Raw genomic sequence first — 18,454 nt, forward strand, 5'->3', positions numbered from 1 at the left:
TGGGGGACCTGTTGGCTCGGGTCCCTTCTGGGGGGGACGAGGGGGGTATCGTCCATCTCAGTCAGTCCCCACAGCCGCCTTGGGAGAGAGGAAGCTGAGGCCCAGGGCACAGCCAGTGTGGCTCCAAGAAATGATCTGAGGGCCAAGACCCGGGGCTGGGGAAGGGACCGGCCTCCTGGCTGGCTGGGAGGGAAGTGGGGGCCTCCACCCCAGGCCCCACCGGACACTACAACACCCAGGTCCAGCCCTTTGCTTGTGATTGGCTTGGCCTGGAGTTCCCTCCCTGGCAAACTCCTATTCATCCTCAAAGCCCTAACCCCGAAACCACCTCCTCCACTAAGCCCTCCCCACACCGTTCAGAGCTGTGGATCCGCTCACTTGTTCCATCTTCCCCGAGATCTTGTGAAATGTACCGAATTTGCAGGCTGGGAAACAGATCTAAAGGTTTTCCTCAAAGTGGGGGTGACCATTATGACCCAGGACTCTGATCTTAGAATGTTGGGGGCCCTCTCCCCCTTCTGCCACCACCTGGCCCACTGTAGGGACCAAGGAACGTTTGTGGGATGAAGGGATGGACGAATGATGACTAGTCGAACCCCCATTTTCTGGATGGACAAATGGACTCCCAGGGTTATAGAGTCTGGCTAGGCCTGGGGTCCCCTAGGGGAGGGGGGCGAAAGGGACCTCCTGCGACCGGGAGCTGCGGTGTCGCAGGCGGCTATGCGGCGTAGGGGGACAGCCTGGCCGGTATGTCCAGAGGCCCGGCCGCGTGGGGGAAGCCAGGCGCCTCGCTGCCTCATGGTGATGAGGCAAGAAGCGAGCGGCCCCTTTAAGAAAGCCGGCTGGGCGGGGCCCCGCCGTGGCCCCGCCTCCTCCCTTGGCGCGCGCGGCTCCAGCTGGGCCAGGGCCCTGAGTGGCAGGCGCGGGGGCCAATGGCAGCGGGCGGGGGCGGGGCCGGGCGCGGCCGCCGGCACCGGATGCCAGGTAGGGTCGGTCTCAGGGGCGCCGCGCCCGCTGAGGGGCTCCTCTTAAAGGGGCCGCGCTCCCCGGCCGCGGTCGCGCGGAGGGAAGGTGGTCAGTGTTGAGGGCTGGAATGGTGAGAGCGTCCGGAGAGAGAGGACGGCCCTGAGACTCGAGGATGCGGGCGCGGGGGACGCGTGGGCGGGAGCCAGGCTCCCTGGGAATCAGGGGTGCGGGCCGAGTCCAGGCTCTCTGAGTGTCGGGGGGCCGCAGAGCTGACCACTTATTCTCACGGCGGGGACTGGACATTAGACGCACCGGAGAGGGGGGCTTTGCCAACACACGCCTGCAGCCCCTGCCGGTTAGAATTCCTCCAAGCCTTCTGACCCCATCTGACAAATGGAGAAACTGAGGCTGCTCCCCCAGACCCCACTTGATGTAAAGAGAGTCCTGGAGTTGGGGGGGTCCCGGATCCTGGGTCCTAGTTCCCGCCTCATATGTGACCTGTGGCGACTCCCTGCCCCTCTGGCGGCCTCGGTTTCCCCATCTGTACAATAATGAAGTAGGCCAGAGCTGGACAGTTCCAGGCAAAGCGCGGGATCAGGAATCGCTGGTTCCAGGAGCCTCCATCGCTGCCCCTTCTCCTAACTCATTGTCTGGGTCTTGTGGTTCTTCTGAACGATGAGTAGCACTTGAGGGTGGGCAGAGCTGGGGGGATTCTGCCTGTCTCTCTGGGGGCCTGGGTGGGCCCCTCTTTCAGCCAGACAGGGAAAATGTTCAGAACAGAAACCCGGTGCGGGGAAGAGCGGGGGAGAAAGGCGGATCCTTCCCCGGGTCAGAGATGAGGCCGGGGGGGGGGGGGGGGGGGGGGGGGGGAGCCCCAAGTGGGGCTTAGGGCGGAGCCGGGTGATGAAGGGGTTAAGCCGAGGCTCCGCCCCCTGAAGAATTAGTTGGTAGCCTTTGGGACCCCAGCCACTGCCCTGCAGGGAGCGACAGCCCTGGCAACCAATCGGATGCGAGGACGGCTACGGGCCGGGCTCCCATTGGCTCACTCCACCCCTGGGGGAGGGCGTCCCTTTAATAAGTGCCCACTATCTGCCTGGGTCTAGGCAGAGCTTCCAGGAACCCTGCGCGATGGGATAGAGGAATGACGTTCAGAGAGGGACAGGGAGTTGCCCGCAGCCACACAGCACGTCCTCAGCCTGACCCCTCCGTCCTGTCCCCTGTCCCCTGTCCATTCCCACCATGGCCTTCGGGACGCAGCTAATGCTGCTGCTTTGGAAGAATTTCCTTTATCGCAGGAGACAGCCGGTAATGCCTGGGCGGGCGGACCAGGGTGGGGCGGCCCAGGCGTCCCCCGCTGTCCCCACTACCCCCGCCTGCTCTGCACCCCCAGATCCAGCTCTTGGTGGAGTTGCTGTGGCCTCTCTTTCTCTTCTTTATCCTGGTGGCCGTCCGCCATTCCCACCCCCCATTGGAACAGCACGAATGTAAGACCCAAACCCCCCCCCCCCCACCACCAGGGTCCAGGCAACTCTGTGTGTGGGGCCGGGGTGACAGGAGGTCACCCGGTCCACAGCGCCTCAGCGAGCAGCAGGGAGGGAGCATGGACCCGGCACCCGAGACAGGGCTGAGGGTGGGCGCTCTGCCGAGGGAGGGTGTGATCCCCGTGGGGACTCAGACAGGTGCCCGGCCCCCACAGGCCATTTCCCCAACAAGCCACTGCCCTCGGCGGGCACCGTGCCGTGGCTCCAGGGCCTTATCTGCAACATGAACAACACGTGCTTCCCGCAGCCCACGCCCGGCGAGGAGCCCGGCGTCCTGAGCAACTTCAACGACTCCCTGTGAGCGGGTGGTGGGGGGCCGTGGGGGGCCGTGGGAGAGGGGGGTGCCTGCCGGCCCCCAACCTCCTGGCCTCTCTCTCTCCCCAGGGTCTCCCGGCTCCTGGCTGATGCCCGCACTGTGCTGGGGGGCCCCAGGGCCCACAGGATGCTGGCCGGCCTGGGGAAGCTGATGCCCACGCTGAGGGCGGCTCGCAGAGCTGGTGAGAGGTGGGGTTCTCGGAGCCTCGACCTGCCTGGCTGTGAAATGGGCCTGGGGGGCGGGGGGGGGGTGTCACCGGCCAAGCTCTGCCTAACTGTGCTTTCCACGAATTCCTCCCCCAGCCGGGACTCAGCCAACTGACCGGCCGCAGGAGGGACCGTCCCTGGCCACCGAGCTGCTGGGGACACTGTTTGGAGGGGTGAGGTGGGGCAGGGCGAGACCAGGCCGACTCTGGGACTGCTCTCAGGAAGTCTGGGCACTGCTCCACCCTGGGCTGGGCACCTCCCTCCCAGGCCTCTGAGTCCAACCTCCGGGCCTTTGTCTGGGCTGTCCCGGGCGCCTGGAGGGACACCATCCTTCCGGTGCCCAGAGAGGCCATGTCTGGTGTGGTGGCGAAGACTCCGGCCCGTGAGGCCTCAAACGGGTCCACGTACCTCTTGCCGCCTCGGTTTCCCTATTTGTAGAGTGGGGTCTATGATGGCAGGGACCTCCCGGGGCTTGGCAAAGTGGTTGACCCCTAGAGAGACCTCAGTCAAGGTCGTTGTCACCCTTGTCCTTTTTCTCCCCAGGAATTCTTGGGGTCTGAGCTGCGCCAAGCCCAGGAGTCTGTGGACAGCTTCCTGGACGCAGCAGAGGACCTGGCCCAGGAGGTAAGAGGCCCCCATCCCCAACCCCAGCCTGACCCCGTGAGGGTCCGCTGCCTGGATGGGGAGGTGACAGGGCACCCCGACACTTCCTGGGGTAGGTTTTGGGGGGGACTTGGGCAGAAAGGGAGGGACACCGTGCTCCTGGAGGGGTGCTCTGTCCCGGTTAAGGCTTCGCCGTAGGACCTGGAGGGAGGGAGGACGGCCAGCGCCCTCTGGTGACCTCCCTCCAGCTCCTGGCGCTGCCCAGCCTGGCGGAGCTGCGGGGGCTGCTGCAGAGGCTCCGGGGGACAGGCGGCCCCCTGGAGGCGGTGTCAGAAGCCCTCTGCAGTGCCAGGGGGCCCAGCGTCCCTGGGGGCCTCTCCCTCAACTGGTACAAATCCAGCGACCTGAAGGAGTTCGTGGGGCAGGAGCCGAGGCCGGCCCTACAGGACAGCAGCCTGAGTAAGCGACTGACCTCGGGTTCCCAGGGCGGAAAGTGGGGTGGTGCGCACGGGGGCAGGGACTCATGGCGCCCCCGCCCCAAGGCCCCGCCTGCGCTGAACTGGTGGGGGCCCTGGACACCCACCCTTTGTCCCGCCTGCTCTGGAGGCGCGTGAAGCCGCTGCTCCTCGGGAAACTGCTGTTTGCACCTGACACACCGTTCACCCGGGAGCTCATGGCCCAGGTGAGGGTGGGTGGCAGGGTCCCTCCCTGAGCCCAGGTGGATGAGGACCAGGCTGGAGGGAGGCCGGGCCCCGGGAGGCTCCCTGGGGTGGCCCGTGGAAGCAGAGTGTTGAAGAGGTGAGAATTTGCCAGACTGCAGGCAGAGGGACCAGCAGGTGCCCCCGCTCAGAGGCACAGGATGTGGAGCAAAGGGGAGGAAGCAGGAGAGACGGGCGGGGGTCCCCCGAGGAGGGGAGGGTCGTGCACAGGCCTCGATCTTGGCGCCCGTCTCCCGCAGGTAAACCGGACCTTCCAGGAGCTGGCTCTGTTGAAGGACGTCCAGGAGGTGTGGGGTCTGCTGGGCCCTGAGGTCTTCAGCTTCTTGAATGACAGCGCCAACGTCGCCATCCTGCAGGTGGGGCCAGGACGGCGGGCGGAAGATTTGTCCCCAGCCCTCCCTGGCCGAGGATTTGGGCAAAGGGCAGGGCCTCTTGTGCCCGGGTGTGGAGGTGGGATGTGGTGTCCCTGGTGAGCGGGGTGACAAGGCCCTGAATGCCCAGTGCAGGACCCCACCTTCCCCTGCCACCCCCCAGAGGCTCCTGCAGATTCCAGACATGGGAAGGAGGCAGCCAAGACCCGGAGGCCAGGACCGGGCCGAGGCCCTGCGTGCCTTTCTTGACCCCCGTGGGGGCAACTACAGCTGGCAGGACGCCCACGCTGATGTGGAGCGCCTGGTGGGCGCGCTGGGTCTTATGATGGAGGTGAGGGGGTGTCCACTTGGGAAACTGGGGTGGTGGGGGGCCAGCACGCCCTGTGGGGATCTGATAGAGGAGGACGCCCCACCCCGGGGCTTCCAGGAGGAAGCACGACCGGGCCGCGAGGTCCAGGGGAGGCCCCGGGTGCCTCGGACACCTCGGACCCACGCCCCGGCCCCTCCCCAGTGCGTGACCCTGGACAAGCTGGAGGCGCTGCCCTCGGAGGGTGCCCTGGTGGCGCGGGCCCTGGAGCTGCTCGATGAGCGCCGCTTCTGGGCAGGCGTCGTCTTCCTGGGGCCCGAGGACCCCGCGGACCCCGCGCCGCTGCCGGGCCCAGGCCACGTGCGCATCAAGATCCGCATGGACATCGACGACGTCACGAAAACCAATAAGATCAGAGACAGGTGTGTGTGTGGGGGGGTGGGGTGGGGTGGGGGGTGGCTGTGTGGGCGGGGCCTCCGGGGGCGGGGCCATGGGCATTCCACCTATCAGAGACCATGGTAGGTGGAGCCCAGGACTCCTTAGCCCAATTGGGGTTCGTGGTGGGCGGGGCCGAGGGCGTGATTGAGCCCTCGGCTGAGGGCGGAGCTAAGGCTGCGGTGGGCGGGGTCTGGGACGTCCCTGGGGCTCCCTGCAGTGCGGACCACCATGCCTCTTGCAGGTTTTGGGACCCCGGCCCGGCTGCTGACCCCCTGACCGACCTGCGCTATGTGTGGGGCGGCTTCGTGTACCTGCAGGACCTGCTGGAGCGCGCGGCCGTGCGCGTGCTCAGTGGCGCCGCGCCCCGCGCCGGCCTCTACCTGCAGCAGATGCCGTACCCGTGCTACGTGGACGACGCGTGAGCGCCCCTCCCTCCCCGCGCGTGCCGCCAGCCGCCCCGTCCCGGGTCTCAGGGTGGGACCCCGACTCCCTTGGGAACGCCCCTGTAGTCGAGGCTGCAGACCCTGTGACCCGGGGCGGGACGAGCAGGGATCCCCCAGGGTCTGGGGTCTCCGGATGCAGGAGAACGTGGCCTGTGCTGACCGCAGGGACCCCGAGGCCGGATCAGGGGTCCGAGGATAAGGGAGGGCGAATGGCCAAGCCTGGCTGCGTCTTGGGATCCCGGGGTGCCAACCGTCGTGCCAGACGCGGGCTGCACGGGGTCTCCGCCCCAACCTCTGCCGCCCCCGACCCCCAGGTTCCTGCGCGTGCTGAGCCGGTCCCTGCCGCTCTTCCTGACGCTGGCCTGGATCTACTCGGTGGCGCTAACGGTGAAGGCCGTGGTGCGCGAGAAGGAGACGCGGCTGCGCTACACCATGCGCGCCATGGGGCTCAGCGGCGCCGTGCTGTGGCTCGGCTGGTTCCTCAGCTGCCTCGGGCCTTTCCTCCTCAGCACCGCGCTGCTCGTGCTGGTGCTCAAGGTGGGCGTGCCTCGGTCTTCCTGGCTGCAGAATGGGCGCGCGCGCGCGGGTAGCGGGCAGGAGGCACCTTGCGTTGGTGCGCGCCCCTGGGCGAATCTGGGCGTGCGACCCCAGCTCCCTTTGCGTCCGCAGCTCGGGGACATCCTCCCGTACAGCGACCCGGTCGTGGTCTTCCTGTTCTTGGCGGCCTTCGCCGTGGCCACGGTGGTCCAGAGCTTCTTGCTGAGCGCCTTCTTCTCCCGTGCCAACCTGGCGGCCGCCTGTGGGGGCCTCGCCTACTTCGTGCTCTATCTGCCCTACGTGCTGTGCGTGGCCTGGCGGGACCAGCTGCCCGTGGGTGGCCGCGTGGCCGCGGTGAGAGCCTGGCCGGGCCGCGCGGGGTGTGGTGTGGGGCACCCTCACGGCGCTCGCTCGCTCACCCACCCGCCCCGACCCACAGAGCCTTCTGTCGCCCGTGGCCTTCGGCTTCGGCTGCGAGAGCCTGGCGCTGCTGGAGGAGCGGGGCGAGGGCGCGCGGTGGCACAACATGGGCACCGGGCCTACGGCCGACGTCTTCAGCCTGGCCCAGGTCTCAGGCCTCCTGCTGTTCGATGCCGCGCTCTACGGCCTCGCCACTTGGTACCTGGAGGCCGTGTGCCCAGGTGGGCACTCCCGGGGGCGCACCTGCGGAAAGGAGGCCGGGCTGAGGGGCGGGGCGCGGGGTGGGGCGGGACTTTGGGGCTGTTTGGTACCCCGAGGCAGGTCCGAAGTGAGAGGGCGGGGCTTCCTGGCACATGCGCACAGGGGGCTGCCTTTGAGCGACGCCCGGGGGGGGGGGGGGGGGGGGGCAGCTGGTCGGCGTTTCCCGGCCAGCTATCCGCACGCCCTGATCCCAGGTGCGTGGCCGGGGCTGACACGCTCCAGGGGGATGGGCTCAAAGGGTAACCGAACACCGCTCCCCACAGGCCAGTATGGGATCCCCGAACCGTGGAACTTTCCTTTTCGGAGAAGCTACTGGTTTGGACCTCGGCCCCCCAAGGATCTCGCCCCGCCCCCCGCCCTGCAGGACCCGGAGGGTGAGGCCCGACAAGCCTTAACAGCCACTTCCCCGTCTGGAGCCCCCAGGCTCCCCCCAAAAAAACCAGATTCCGCAGATCCCAATCTTCGCCCAGCTCCCCAGGTCCCCAGGGGCTCGCCTAACTCCTACAGACCCCAGCCCGCCAGGTCCCCCGCTCCACAGGGAGCCCCCAGCTTGAACGGCCCCCACCCCACCCCCGACCGAGGGTGCCCCACTTTCCGCAGTTCTGGTGGAAGAGCCGCCGCCTGGCCTGATTCCGGGGGTCTCCATCCGGAACTTGGAAAAACGCTTTCCTGGGAACCCGCAGCCCGCCTTGCGCGGGCTCAGCCTGGACTTCTACCAAGGCCACATCACCGCCTTCCTGGGCCACAACGGGGCCGGGAAGACCACCACGCTGTGAGCCGCCGCCACGCCCCGCCCCGCCCCGGCCTGCGCTTGCGCATCTGTTCCGTGGGAAAGGCGTCTCCGGTTGGGGGGGGTCCCATCTCCACAGTGGGAGGCGGACCCTCGGTTTGGGTACACAGTAGGCAGGCGATACGTGTTTGCTCTGAGCCTCAGTTTCCCTCCCTTGTAAAATGGGGACATAACACTCCTTTGGTCCTTGAAGGGCTAGCGCCCCTTCTCTGGAGGGGCCTCAGTGTCCTGCTCCCAAGACGCAGCAGCTCTGAGAATCCTACACCCCCAGGTCCATCCTCAGCGGCCTCTTTCCGCCCACTGGTGGCTCCGCCTGCGTCCTGGGCCACGACGTCCGCTCCAGCATGGCCGCCATCCGGCCCCACCTGGGCGTCTGCCCGCAGTACAACGTGCTGTTCGACATGTGCGTCCTGGGGGGACCCTGGGGTGCGGCGGTGGGAGGCCCGGCTGTTCTTGGGGGACCCTGCCTGCCACGCTGGCCGCTCTGTTCCTTGCCCGTGGCCGCAGGATGACCGTGGACGAGCACATCTGGTTCTACGGGCGGTTGAAGGGTCTGAGTGCGGCTGCCGTGGGCCCCGAGCAGGACCGGCTGCTGCAGGACACGGGGCTCGTCCCCAAGCGGCATGTGGAGACGCGCCACCTGTCCGGTGAGCCCGGCCTGGGGAGGGGCGGGGACCTTATCCCGTGGGGGCTGAGGTCAAGGTGGGTGAGCAACGGGCAGTGGCGGGGAGGGGGGAGTGGCGCGCAGCCTTGACCAGGGCTGGGGGTCATGCTGACATCCTGACCCCCCCGTCCCTTCCCAGGTGGGATGCAGCGGAAGCTTTCGGTGGCCATCGCCTTTGTGGGTGGCTCCCAGGTCGTTATCCTGGACGAGCCCACCGCTGGCGTGGACCCTGCTTCTCGCCGCGGTATTTGGGAGCTGCTGCTCAAATACCGCGAAGGTAAGAGTTGTGGGTGGCCTAGGGTTCCCCTGGGTTCCATTTGAGGGGCCAGAAAAGGTTTCTAAGGAGGAGACAAGGTTCCTGAGGAGGAGGTGCTGGAGGTGGGGTTTTGAGGGGTGAGCAGGAGTTTGCCGCACAGGCAGGCAATTCTCGGTGGAGGGCACAGTTCAGGCAGACAGCTGGTGGCCTGATGGTCCACGTGGGTTGGGTCCCCGTGACCAGGGCGCACACTGATCCTCTCCACACATCACCTGGATGAGGCGGAGCTCCTGGGAGACCGCGTGGCGGTGGTGGCGGCCGGCCGCTTGTGCTGCTGTGGCTCCCTGCTCTTCCTACGGCGTCACTTCGGCTCTGGCTACTACCTGACACTGGTCAAAGGTCCCCCGCCCCTGGCCACCAGCAAGAAGGTGAGGGCCGGACTGACCCCTGACCCCCCAAGGCTATGTCCAGCCCCGATGGCCATGGCAGTCGGTGTCCCTCGGCCCGCAGGGTGATGCCGACTTGGAAGACAGGAGGCAGGAGGAGCCGGGTGGCACGGCCGGTGAGGGCTGGGGAGGGAGAGCCAAAGGGAGGGCTGGTGGGGGCAGTGGCAACAGGGCCTCACGACCCCAGACTGACCCCTGACCCCGGGTGAGCCTGACTCCAGCCCCTGCCTTTAACCTCACCTGGGCTGAGCCCGCACACAAACCTCCCTGTGACCTCTGACCTTAGGTGGACTCCATGCTGACCCCCGGCCAAGTCCTGCTGTCGGGTGCTTAACCCTGACCCCCTCTGCCCACAGGGATGGGCACCTCCTGGGTGACCAAGCCCCTACTCCAGGGAGGCTGGGCCCCACCGCCCCCCGCTGCACCCCCGGCTGCGCCCCGGCTGCTGGCCCTGGTGCAGAGCCACGTGCCCGGGGCGCGGCTGGTGGAGGAGCTGCCGCACGAGCTGGTGCTGGCGCTGCCCTACGAGGGCGCCCTGGACGGCAGCTTCGCCGGGCTCTTCCGCGACCTGGACCTGCGGCTGGGGGAGCTGGGGCTGACCGGCTACGGGATCTCTGACACCGGCCTGGAGGAGGTGCGGCTGCCGGAGGGGGGAGGCCTGCCTGGAGGTGGAGGAGGGCTCTGCTTCCTGACAGCAGGGCAGCCCAGGGAGGGGCGGCTCTGAGTCCCTTGGGGAGGCCTGGGGGACACACAGCGTCTGAGCCCCCATTTGGTCTCTCCAGATCTTCCTGAAGGTGATGGAGGACTGTGCTGGGGACTCGGACCCAAAAGGTGTGGCCGCAGGCCCCTGTCCTCGACCCCTAACCCTGGTCCAGAGTTGGCCCTGGCTTCAGACCAAGTGCTCATCCCTCGCTGAGTCTGGCCCAATGCGCAGCCCTGACCTCCATCCCTGACCCCTGAGCCCTGCATCTGTGACCTTTGGCCTTGACCCAGACCCCAGGCTGAACGGTGGCCCCTGACCCTGGCCCCCCGGTGGCTCCACAGATGGTGGCCGCAGGCAGCCCCTGGGCACGGACATTGCTCCCCTGGACGCAGACACTCAGCTCAAGATCCTGCCGGAGGGGTCAGCCCTGGAGAACGGGGTGCCAGGTGAGTGGTCTGCGCCCTGAGCCTGGGGCCCCTCCCGGTCCCCCACGGGGCCACCACTGACCCTCTCACCCCTGCAGCTGGCTTGGCCCCAGAGACACAGGCCCTGCGGGGTTCCGGGCCGGCCGCCGCAGGCCGTGTGGAGGGCTGGACGCTGGCCCGCCAACAGCTCCGGGCCCTGCTCCTGAAGCGCTTGCTGCTGGCCAGCCGCAGCCGCTGTGGCCTGTTCGCCCAGGTGCGGGGGCCCCGGGGGATGCGGGGGGACATGGGTGCCTGCCTCCACTCAGGTGGCCTAACTCAGCCACCTGACCCCGGGCAAGTCCCTACTCTGAACATCTGCAGTGGGAGCACTGGGGAGCCAGGGATGGTCGTAGAGCAGGGGCGGGAGGGCAGCTGACGGCCGGTCCTCCAGATGGTGTTGCCGGCCCTGTTTGTGGGGCTGGCGCTGGCGTTCAGCCTCATCGTGCCGCCGTTCGGACACTACCCGGCCCTGCGGCTCAGCCCCACCATGTACGGGGCCCAGGTTTCCTTCTTCAGGTGGGTGCGGGTGGTGGGGGTGGCGGGAGGGCCAGGGGCTGGGGACGCAGCGCTGACCCCGCCCCCCACCCACAGCGAGGACGCCCCTGGGGACCCCGAGCGCACCCGCCTGCTGGAGGCGCTGCTGGAGGAGGCAGGAGTGCAGGAGCCGGCCCAGAAGAACGGCTCCCATGGGTGAGGGCCGGCCTCGGTTTCCCCCTCAGCGCCCTGCCTGTGGGCCTCGGGGGGGTCCCCGGAGCCTCCCCGGCCTGCAGCCCACAGCCCCGCCCCCCACCCCCCACAGGTTCTCGGTGCCCGAGGTCCCCCCGGACGTGGCTGCGGTCTTGGCCAGCGGCAACTGGACCCCGGGGTCCCCCTCCCCGGCCTGCCAGTGCAGCCGGCCCGGCGCCCGGCGCCTGCTGCCCGCCTGCCCCGCCGCGGCTGGCGGCCCCCCGCCGCCCCAGGCCCCTGGCAGCTCCGGGGAGCTGGTGCAGAACCTCACCGGCCGCAACCTGTCCGACTTCCTGGTCAAGACCTACCCGCGCCTGGTGCGCCAGGGGTGAGCCGTGCGGGTCGGGGGTCTCAGCGGGCGGGCCGGAGGGTCCCTGAGTGCCCCCTGCGCCTCCCGTCTTTACAATCCCACTGCCCCCCTGGCATCTCTGTCCGTCCCCCTCACGTCCCTGTCCTCCCTATGTGTCTGTTTGTCCGTCCGTCTTCCCTGCAGCTTGAAGACCAAGAAGTGGGTGAACGAGATCAGGTGAGGAGGGGGCCCCCCAACCCCAGGCCCCTGGCTGCAGCCCCTGCCCGCCCGCCGGGGGGCTCGCCCCATGACCACGGCCGTCAGCCGCCCGCCATGCCCCCACTGACCCACAGGTATGGGGGCTTCTCCCTCGGGGGCCGAGACCCCAGCCTGCCCTCGGGGCACGAGGTGGGCCGCTCGGTGGAGGAGCTGCGGGCGCTGTTGAGTCCCCAGCCCGGCGGGGCCCTTGACCGCCTCCTGAACAACCTCACGGTGTGGGCTCGCGGCCTGGATGCGCAGGACAGCCTCAAGGTGGGAGCCGGGGGGTGGCGGGCGGGCGGGTGGTGGGGGCAGGTCGGACCCCGTCACCCTGACCCCTGGGCCCTGACCCCACCCCAGATCTGGTTCAACAACAAGGGCTGGCACGCCATGGTGGCCTTCGTCAACCGGGCCAACAACGCACTTCTACGCGCCCGCCTGCCCCGGGGCCCCGCCCGCCGCGCCCACAGCATCACCACGCTGAATCACCCTCTGAACCTCACCAAGGAGCAGCTGTCCGAGGCCACGATGTGAGTCCCTCAGCCCTGTGTGGGCTCCGCTGCCTCAGTTTCTCCGTCGTCTCGGGGGATGCGGGCTGGATTTGCCCTCCGTCACGCTCCACTGTGTGAATGGGGGAACAAGAACCCGTCTCTGTCCACTAAGCCGGGGTCACGGGACGTCACCGGGCCCAGCGGGGCTCCGCTCTCCCCCGACGGCCCGCATGTCCTCGTCAGAGACCCATGCGACCTCTCCTTGCCAGCCGCCGCCCGCGTACCCCCGAACGTCCCGGGCCATGTCCCCACCCCCGTGGGCCGCCCTGTAGACCGGTCAGTGGCACGCGCCCTCCCCCCCAGGATGGCCTCCTCAGTGGACGTGCTCGTGTCCATCTGTGTGGTCTTCGCCATGTCTTTCGTCCCGGCCAGCTTCACTCTCGTCCTCATCGAGGAGCGCGTCACGGGAGCCAAACACCTGCAGTTCATGGGGGGCCTGCCCCCCACTCTCTACTGGCTCAGCAACTTCCTCTGGGACATGGTGCGCGGACGGCCCGGAGGGGTGGGGGCCCGGCCACCGCTCGCCACTGCCCCTTCTGGCCCCTTCCGGGCAGGGACTGGCCCTGGGGGGCGGGGACGTCTCGGGAATGGCGGGAGATGGGGCATCCCGCCCCGTGCACGCTGACGGGGGGTCCCTGCCGTCTCCACCGCAGTGTAACTACTTGGTGCCGGCGTGCATCGTGGTGCTCATCTTCCTGGCCTTCCAGCAGAAGGCATACGTGGCACCCGCCAACCTGCCCGCCCTCCTGCTGCTGCTCTTACTGTACGGGTGAGACCCCCGGCCCCCCAGAGCCCCCCAGGGCCCCCCAGGCCCCGTGCCCTGCCCGATCCCCAGTGGGGAGCTGGGACGCCAGAGCAGGTCCCAAGGCCGGAGGTGACCGCAGCTGTGACCTCACTCCACGGGATGCCCAAATGGCCTTCGAGCTCAGCTCGTGCGGACTCCCGTCTCCAGAGCCCGAGCAGCGAGGACGGGAGGGACCCGCACTCGTCCCCTCGGGGCCACTGAGCCCCCCGTCCGGCTGGTCACCTGGCGACTCCCATTGCCCCCAGCTGGTCGATCACGCCGCTCATGTACCCGGCTTCCTTCTGCTTCTCCGTGCCCAGCACGGCGTACGTGCTGCTCACCTGCGTCAACCTCTTCATCGGCATCAACGGCAGCATGGCCACCTTCGTGCTCGAGCTCTTCTCCGATGAGGTGGGCCGGGCTGGGGGGCGTGGGGAGAGGCCCGGTGCGGCGCGGGGGGGCGGGGGCTGCGGCTGGGGTGTTGGCCTCGCCCCGGACCCACCTCCCGCCTCCTGTTCCCGGAGCAGAAGCTGCAGGACGTGAGCCGGATCCTGAAACGAGTCTTCCTCATCTTCCCCCACTTCTGCCTGGGCCGGGGGCTCATCGACATGGTGCGGAACCAGGCCATGGCCGACGCCTTCGAGCGCTTTGGTGAGAACTTCCTTCCAGGTGGAGAAGGGCCGGCCAAGAGGGGATGATACAGGGTGGGGACAAGCAGCAGCCCCCCGGGAATAAAACTGAAGGTCTCGGCTGGCCCCAGAGTCGGGCCACGTTCGAGGTGCAGCAAAGCAGCCATAAAAGCTAATTCTATCTTGGGTCACATCACAAGGGGTCTAAGGCCCTAAATAAGGGAGGTGGTGATATCACTGTTTTTCTATACCAATTAGACCTCAGTTGAGTGGCCTATCCAGTTCTTGGTCCTTTCCTGTAAGAACTCAAGGTTTCTAGGATGGGGAAGGGTCCAGTAACCAAGATCCTCCAAGGAGCCAGCCCCTCCTTCCTGTCCCCACAGGAAATGGGGATTTCCAGTCGCCCCTGCGCTGGGAGGTGGTCGGCAAGAACCTCTTGGCCATGGTGGTGCAGGGGCCCCTCTTCCTCCTCTTCACACTCCTGCTCCAGCACCGGAACCGCCTCCTGTCAAGGTCAGTGGGGCCCGGGATAGGGTGGCAGGGGCCGCGGGCCGGCTTGGGGCCCACTTGTGTCTCTGTCCTCAGACCCAAGCTGAAGCCACTGCCGCCCCTGGGGGAGGAGGACGAGGACGTGGCCCGCGAGCGGGAGCGGGTGGTCCGAGGGGCCACCGAGGGGGACATATTGGTGCTGCGGGACCTGACCAAGGTGGGTGCCGCCAAGGGGCGCGTGGGTGGGGGGCTCCCGCCAGCCCAGCCACTTTTCTCAGGGACCTGCTCCCCCTCAGGTGTACCCCAGGCAGAGGACACCCGCTGTTGACCGCCTGTGCCTGGGGATCCCCCCCGGTGAGGTAAGTCAGAGAGGAGGTCCCGGTGCAGGGGCAGCGAGAGGCTGCCCTACTGCGCACCCACTGCCTTTATTCAGCACCTCTGTGTGCCTACCACCCTTTCTTGGACATTTACTATGAGTCTCCTGCCCTTTATTGAGCAACTGCTGTGCGCCTGCGACCTTTTACTGAGCACCCACTGTGCGCACCAAAGGCGTATCAAATGCCACATCTGTGATGATCAACTTTTATCACGCGCCAACAGCATTTATGGAGCCCCTATTGTATACACATCCGTTTCAAGCACTTGCTCACAGCCAGTATCTATCACGCACCCGCTTTGTCCCAGTTCACACTCAAGCGCCTACTATGTGCAGACTTAATTTCTGTGTGCCAGTTAGTGGCAGCCTCTTGGGGCCGGTACCTGTGACACCTGCAAACACGTGGCGTGTCGGCGTAAGTGGCAGTCACTCTTTATCAGGTGCCTACTATGTGCCAGCCAGCACTCCAACTCAGGCTGACTGTGCACCCTGCCCGAGTGCCCACCGAGTGGCAGGGGCCGTTCCTGCTAAGGGACAGCTTTATGCCTCCCCACACGCTCCCGGTATCTGCCCCTCGGGGCCCCCTTGTCCACAGCCCTTCACGGGGAAACTGAGGACCCACCCTGGGAACCCGAGGCCCCGGGCTGGCGCGGGGCCTTGCTGAGCGCCGTGCGCGGTGAACCCGCAGTGTTTCGGGCTGCTGGGCGTGAACGGAGCCGGGAAAACCTCCACGTTTCGCATGGTGACCGGGGACATGCTGCCCAGCGGGGGCGAGGCCGTGCTGGCCGGCCACAGGTGAGGGGGCTCTGCGAGCGCGCGCGGGCCCAGCCCCTGCAGGTGGATGGGGCCTGGTACACACCCCCTGTCCCTTACCAGGGGCTCCAGGGTGGGGGGCCTCCAGCCTGGCCGGGGCCTGGCCCGTGCCCTGAGCCGCCTGCGCCCCGACCCCAGCGTGGCCCAGGAGCCGGCCGCCGCGCACCGCCGCATGGGCTACTGCCCGCAGTCGGACGCCGTCTTCGAGCTGCTGACCGGCCGGGAGCACCTGGAGCTGTTCGCGCGCCTGCGCGGCGTCCCCGAGGCGCAGGTCGCCCAGGTGACCCGCCACCCACTTGGGCTCTGCTGGGCCACGCCCCCGCCCTCCCCGGCTCCCACCCTCGCGGGGGTCCCCAGCTCCCCGCCGTCCTCCTGGCCGCACCCTGACCCCCGCCCTGCTTCGGGGGCCACCCCTCCCCTCCTCTCCTCCCGGCCGTGGCCCCGCCCGCTCACCGTGACTCCACCTCCCGCTTCGCGCCTTCCTGCGCCTGCGCCAGGTGCGGCTCCCCTCCCTGAGCCCCGCCCCTTTCCCCACCTGCATCCTCGCCCCGGCCCCTCCCACTCACCGGGCCCCGCCCCATGCTCGCTCTGGCCCCCAGTGCACCCTTTAGTCAGTCCGGCCCCCACCCCACACTGTGCCCCGCCATGCTCCCCCTGGCCCACCTCCCCCCTCATTCGGTCCCCCCACTCTCATTCGGGCCCCCGCCGGGCTCACTCCGCCCCCCCATGCTCCTATTCACTCCGGTGTCCCCCCGACTCCGGCCCGCCCCGCAGACGGCGAGCTTGGGCCTGGCGCGCCTGGGGCTCCCGCAGTACGCGGACCGGCCCGCGGGCACCTACAGCGGCGGCAACAAGCGGAAGCTGGCGACGGCCGTGGCGCTGGTGGGGGACCCGGCCGTGGTCTTTCTGGTGCGTGGGGCGGGGCTGGGACGAGGGCCGGGCCGGGCCGGGCTGGGGCGGGGCCTGGCTTAAGCGTCTCCCGCACCCCAGGATGAGCCGACCACCGGCATGGACCCCGGCACGCGGCGCTTCCTCTGGAACAGCCTCCTGGCCGTGGTGCGGGAGGGCCGCTCCGTGGTGCTCACCTCGCACAGGTGGGCCCGCGCCCGATGCCCGGGGCGGGGTGTCCAGGTGGTCTAGGCTCTGGGGAGAGAGGCTGTGGACGGCCCGGGGACACACGGGATGGGGTGGTCCTGCCCTCGGGCGGAGGATGCCAGGCCCGAGGGGAAGGACGCACGGAGGTGGGACGTGGCCCCGGAACCGAGCGGTCAGGGCCCGGCGGGAAGTGTCCAGAGCGGAAGGGGGGGCCAGGCCGGGAGGGGGAGGGTCTCGGGGCTCCGGGGCTCACCAGCTGGGCTCCCGACAGCATGGAGGAGTGCGAGGCGCTGTGCACGCGCCTGGCGGTCATGGTGAACGGGCGGTTCCGCTGCCTGGGCAGCGCGCAGCACCTCAAGGGCCGGTGAGCGGGGCGCGGCCTCCGGGCCGGGGGGCGGGCAGGGGCGCGGGCGGAGGAGGGTCAGGTGGGTGGCCGGGCTGGGGGCGTGGCCGCGGGGTGGGCGAAGCTAGAGACGGAAGACCCGTGGGTGGGGCGAGGGCGAGGTCGTGCATTGGGTAGGGGGGTCGAGAGGGAACAGGTGTAGGGGGCGGGGCCAGGAGGGAGCAGGAGGGCGGTGTGGGTGGGGCCGTGGGCGTGTCCAGTAGCCCGGGTCCCGCTCCCCGCAGGTTCGGGGCCGGCCACACGCTGACCCTGCGGGTGCCCGCGGCGCGGGCCGAGCCGGCGGCGGCCTTCGTGGCGGCGGCGTTCCCGGGGTCCGAGCTGCGCGAGGCGCACGGCGGCCGCCTGCGCTTCCAGCTGCCGCCGGGAGGGCGCTGCGCCCTGTGGCGCGTCTTTGGAGAGCTGGCGGCGCACGGCGCGGAGCAGGGCGTGGAGGACTTCTCTGTGAGCCAGACCACGCTGGAGGAGGTGCCGGCCGCGCCGGGAGGGGGCCGCGGGTCAGGGCGGGGCTGGGGGCCGGGCCCTCAGGCTGACCGCCTCTCCTGTCCCCTCCCTCGGGCCACCCACCCGCTAGGTATTCCTATACTTCTCCAAGGACCAGGGGAAGGAAGAGGACGACGAGGAGGAGCAGGAGGCAGGAGTCGGGGTGGACGCTGTGCCAGGCCCGCAGCGCCCCGGATTCATCACCCAGTTCCTCAATGACACCAGCACGACCGAGACAGTGCTCTGAGCCTCCTCTGTGGGGCCGGTGGGTGGGGGGCCCCTGGGAGTGACACAGGCAGGGCAGAGTGGCTGGAGCCCGGACCCAGGCTCCCAGAGGGGCCGCTACCACGGAGGAAATAAAGAGGAGCTGAGGTGTGAAACTGTGTGGTGTGTCCGTAAATGGCTCTGTGCACCGTCTGCATACAGGCCCCTGCACGCGAGGGTGTGCACGTGTGGGTTTGTGACACACATGCAATTCTTAGGGTGCAGATGACAGCCCCGCTGCAGTTGGCTGGCCCCCCAGCTGTAAAGGCCTCTATGGGGACCAGGGAGTGATGGGGGTGGGGGGTGTCACATGGGACTGTGGCCTTCATAAGAGCCTGGACACTGGTCCGGGGCCCCTTGAGTGCCCACGTGAGTCTGGTGCCTGAGGGCGGTACCTGTGGGTGCCTGGTCGTGAAGTGGGCATGAGGTCAGGGCTCGGGAATGTCCGGGGCAGCTTGGAGAAGCCCAGCGGGGGCGGCCCAGCGCTCAGGCCTCCAGACCAGGCCGGGAGCCCACCCACCAGCCGCCCAGCGAGCCTGCCATCACCCCTCATCCCGGCCCCCAGAGCCATGAGTGGTGGGCAGAGGATCCTCAAGGCACTTCTGGGCTGGGCCTGCGGATGGACCCGGGCCTGGAGAGCCGGGTTTGGCGTGACGGGCTGTGGCCCACGCGCCCTGTGCCCGGGAGATCCAGCCCTCCCAGCCGAGGTCAGTGGGGGGCCGGTGCTGGGGAAGGTAAAGAGGATGAGGTTTTGGGATTGACGGTGGGACTTCGGAAGGGAAGGGGAGGAAGAATTGGGGAGGGGAGGGGGCTCGACTAGGGAGGATCCGAGACAAGAGGTGATTT

The 18,454-nt window shown here is 68.5% G+C and overlaps 1 protein-coding gene across 3 annotated transcripts; it reads left to right on the plus strand.

Annotated features, from left to right (window-relative positions):
- Positions 1–935: 935 nt before the first annotated feature.
- Positions 936–17,722, plus strand: ABCA7 (ATP binding cassette subfamily A member 7). Of its 3 annotated transcripts, none has more exons than XM_070491590.1 (47): positions 936–984; positions 2,070–2,271; positions 2,357–2,450; positions 2,663–2,804; positions 2,892–3,004; positions 3,126–3,202; positions 3,573–3,653; positions 3,881–4,091; positions 4,175–4,314; positions 4,591–4,707; positions 4,886–5,053; positions 5,234–5,451; positions 5,709–5,885; positions 6,225–6,447; positions 6,580–6,801; positions 6,887–7,088; positions 7,392–7,502; positions 7,729–7,900; positions 8,190–8,321; positions 8,426–8,565; positions 8,722–8,859; positions 9,082–9,266; positions 9,349–9,400; positions 9,641–9,918; positions 10,067–10,115; positions 10,329–10,433; positions 10,511–10,665; positions 10,843–10,967; positions 11,043–11,141; positions 11,251–11,505; positions 11,671–11,703; positions 11,820–11,997; positions 12,085–12,254; positions 12,579–12,756; positions 12,929–13,044; positions 13,326–13,470; positions 13,587–13,710; positions 14,072–14,201; positions 14,274–14,394; positions 14,474–14,536; positions 15,242–15,348; positions 15,505–15,646; positions 16,141–16,275; positions 16,357–16,460; positions 16,733–16,825; positions 17,089–17,329; positions 17,436–17,722. In XM_070491590.1, exons 2-47 carry the CDS (start codon positions 2,206–2,208, stop codon positions 17,589–17,591), a joined length of 6,483 nt encoding a protein of 2,160 aa, XP_070347691.1. In that variant the 5' UTR covers positions 936–984; positions 2,070–2,205; the 3' UTR covers positions 17,592–17,722. The 3 variants fall into 3 exon arrangements, with proteins under 3 accessions (XP_070347691.1, XP_044609521.2, XP_070347692.1); XM_044753586.2 differs by lacking the exon at positions 936–984 and adding an exon at positions 991–1,321; XM_070491591.1 differs by lacking the exon at positions 936–984 and adding an exon at positions 1,014–1,096.
- Positions 17,723–18,454: the final 732 nt, after the last annotated feature.

The sequence above is a fragment of the Equus asinus genome, chromosome 20 (assembly GCF_041296235.1).
Source record: "Equus asinus isolate D_3611 breed Donkey chromosome 20, EquAss-T2T_v2, whole genome shotgun sequence".
Taxonomy (NCBI): Eukaryota; Metazoa; Chordata; class Mammalia; order Perissodactyla; family Equidae; genus Equus; species Equus asinus.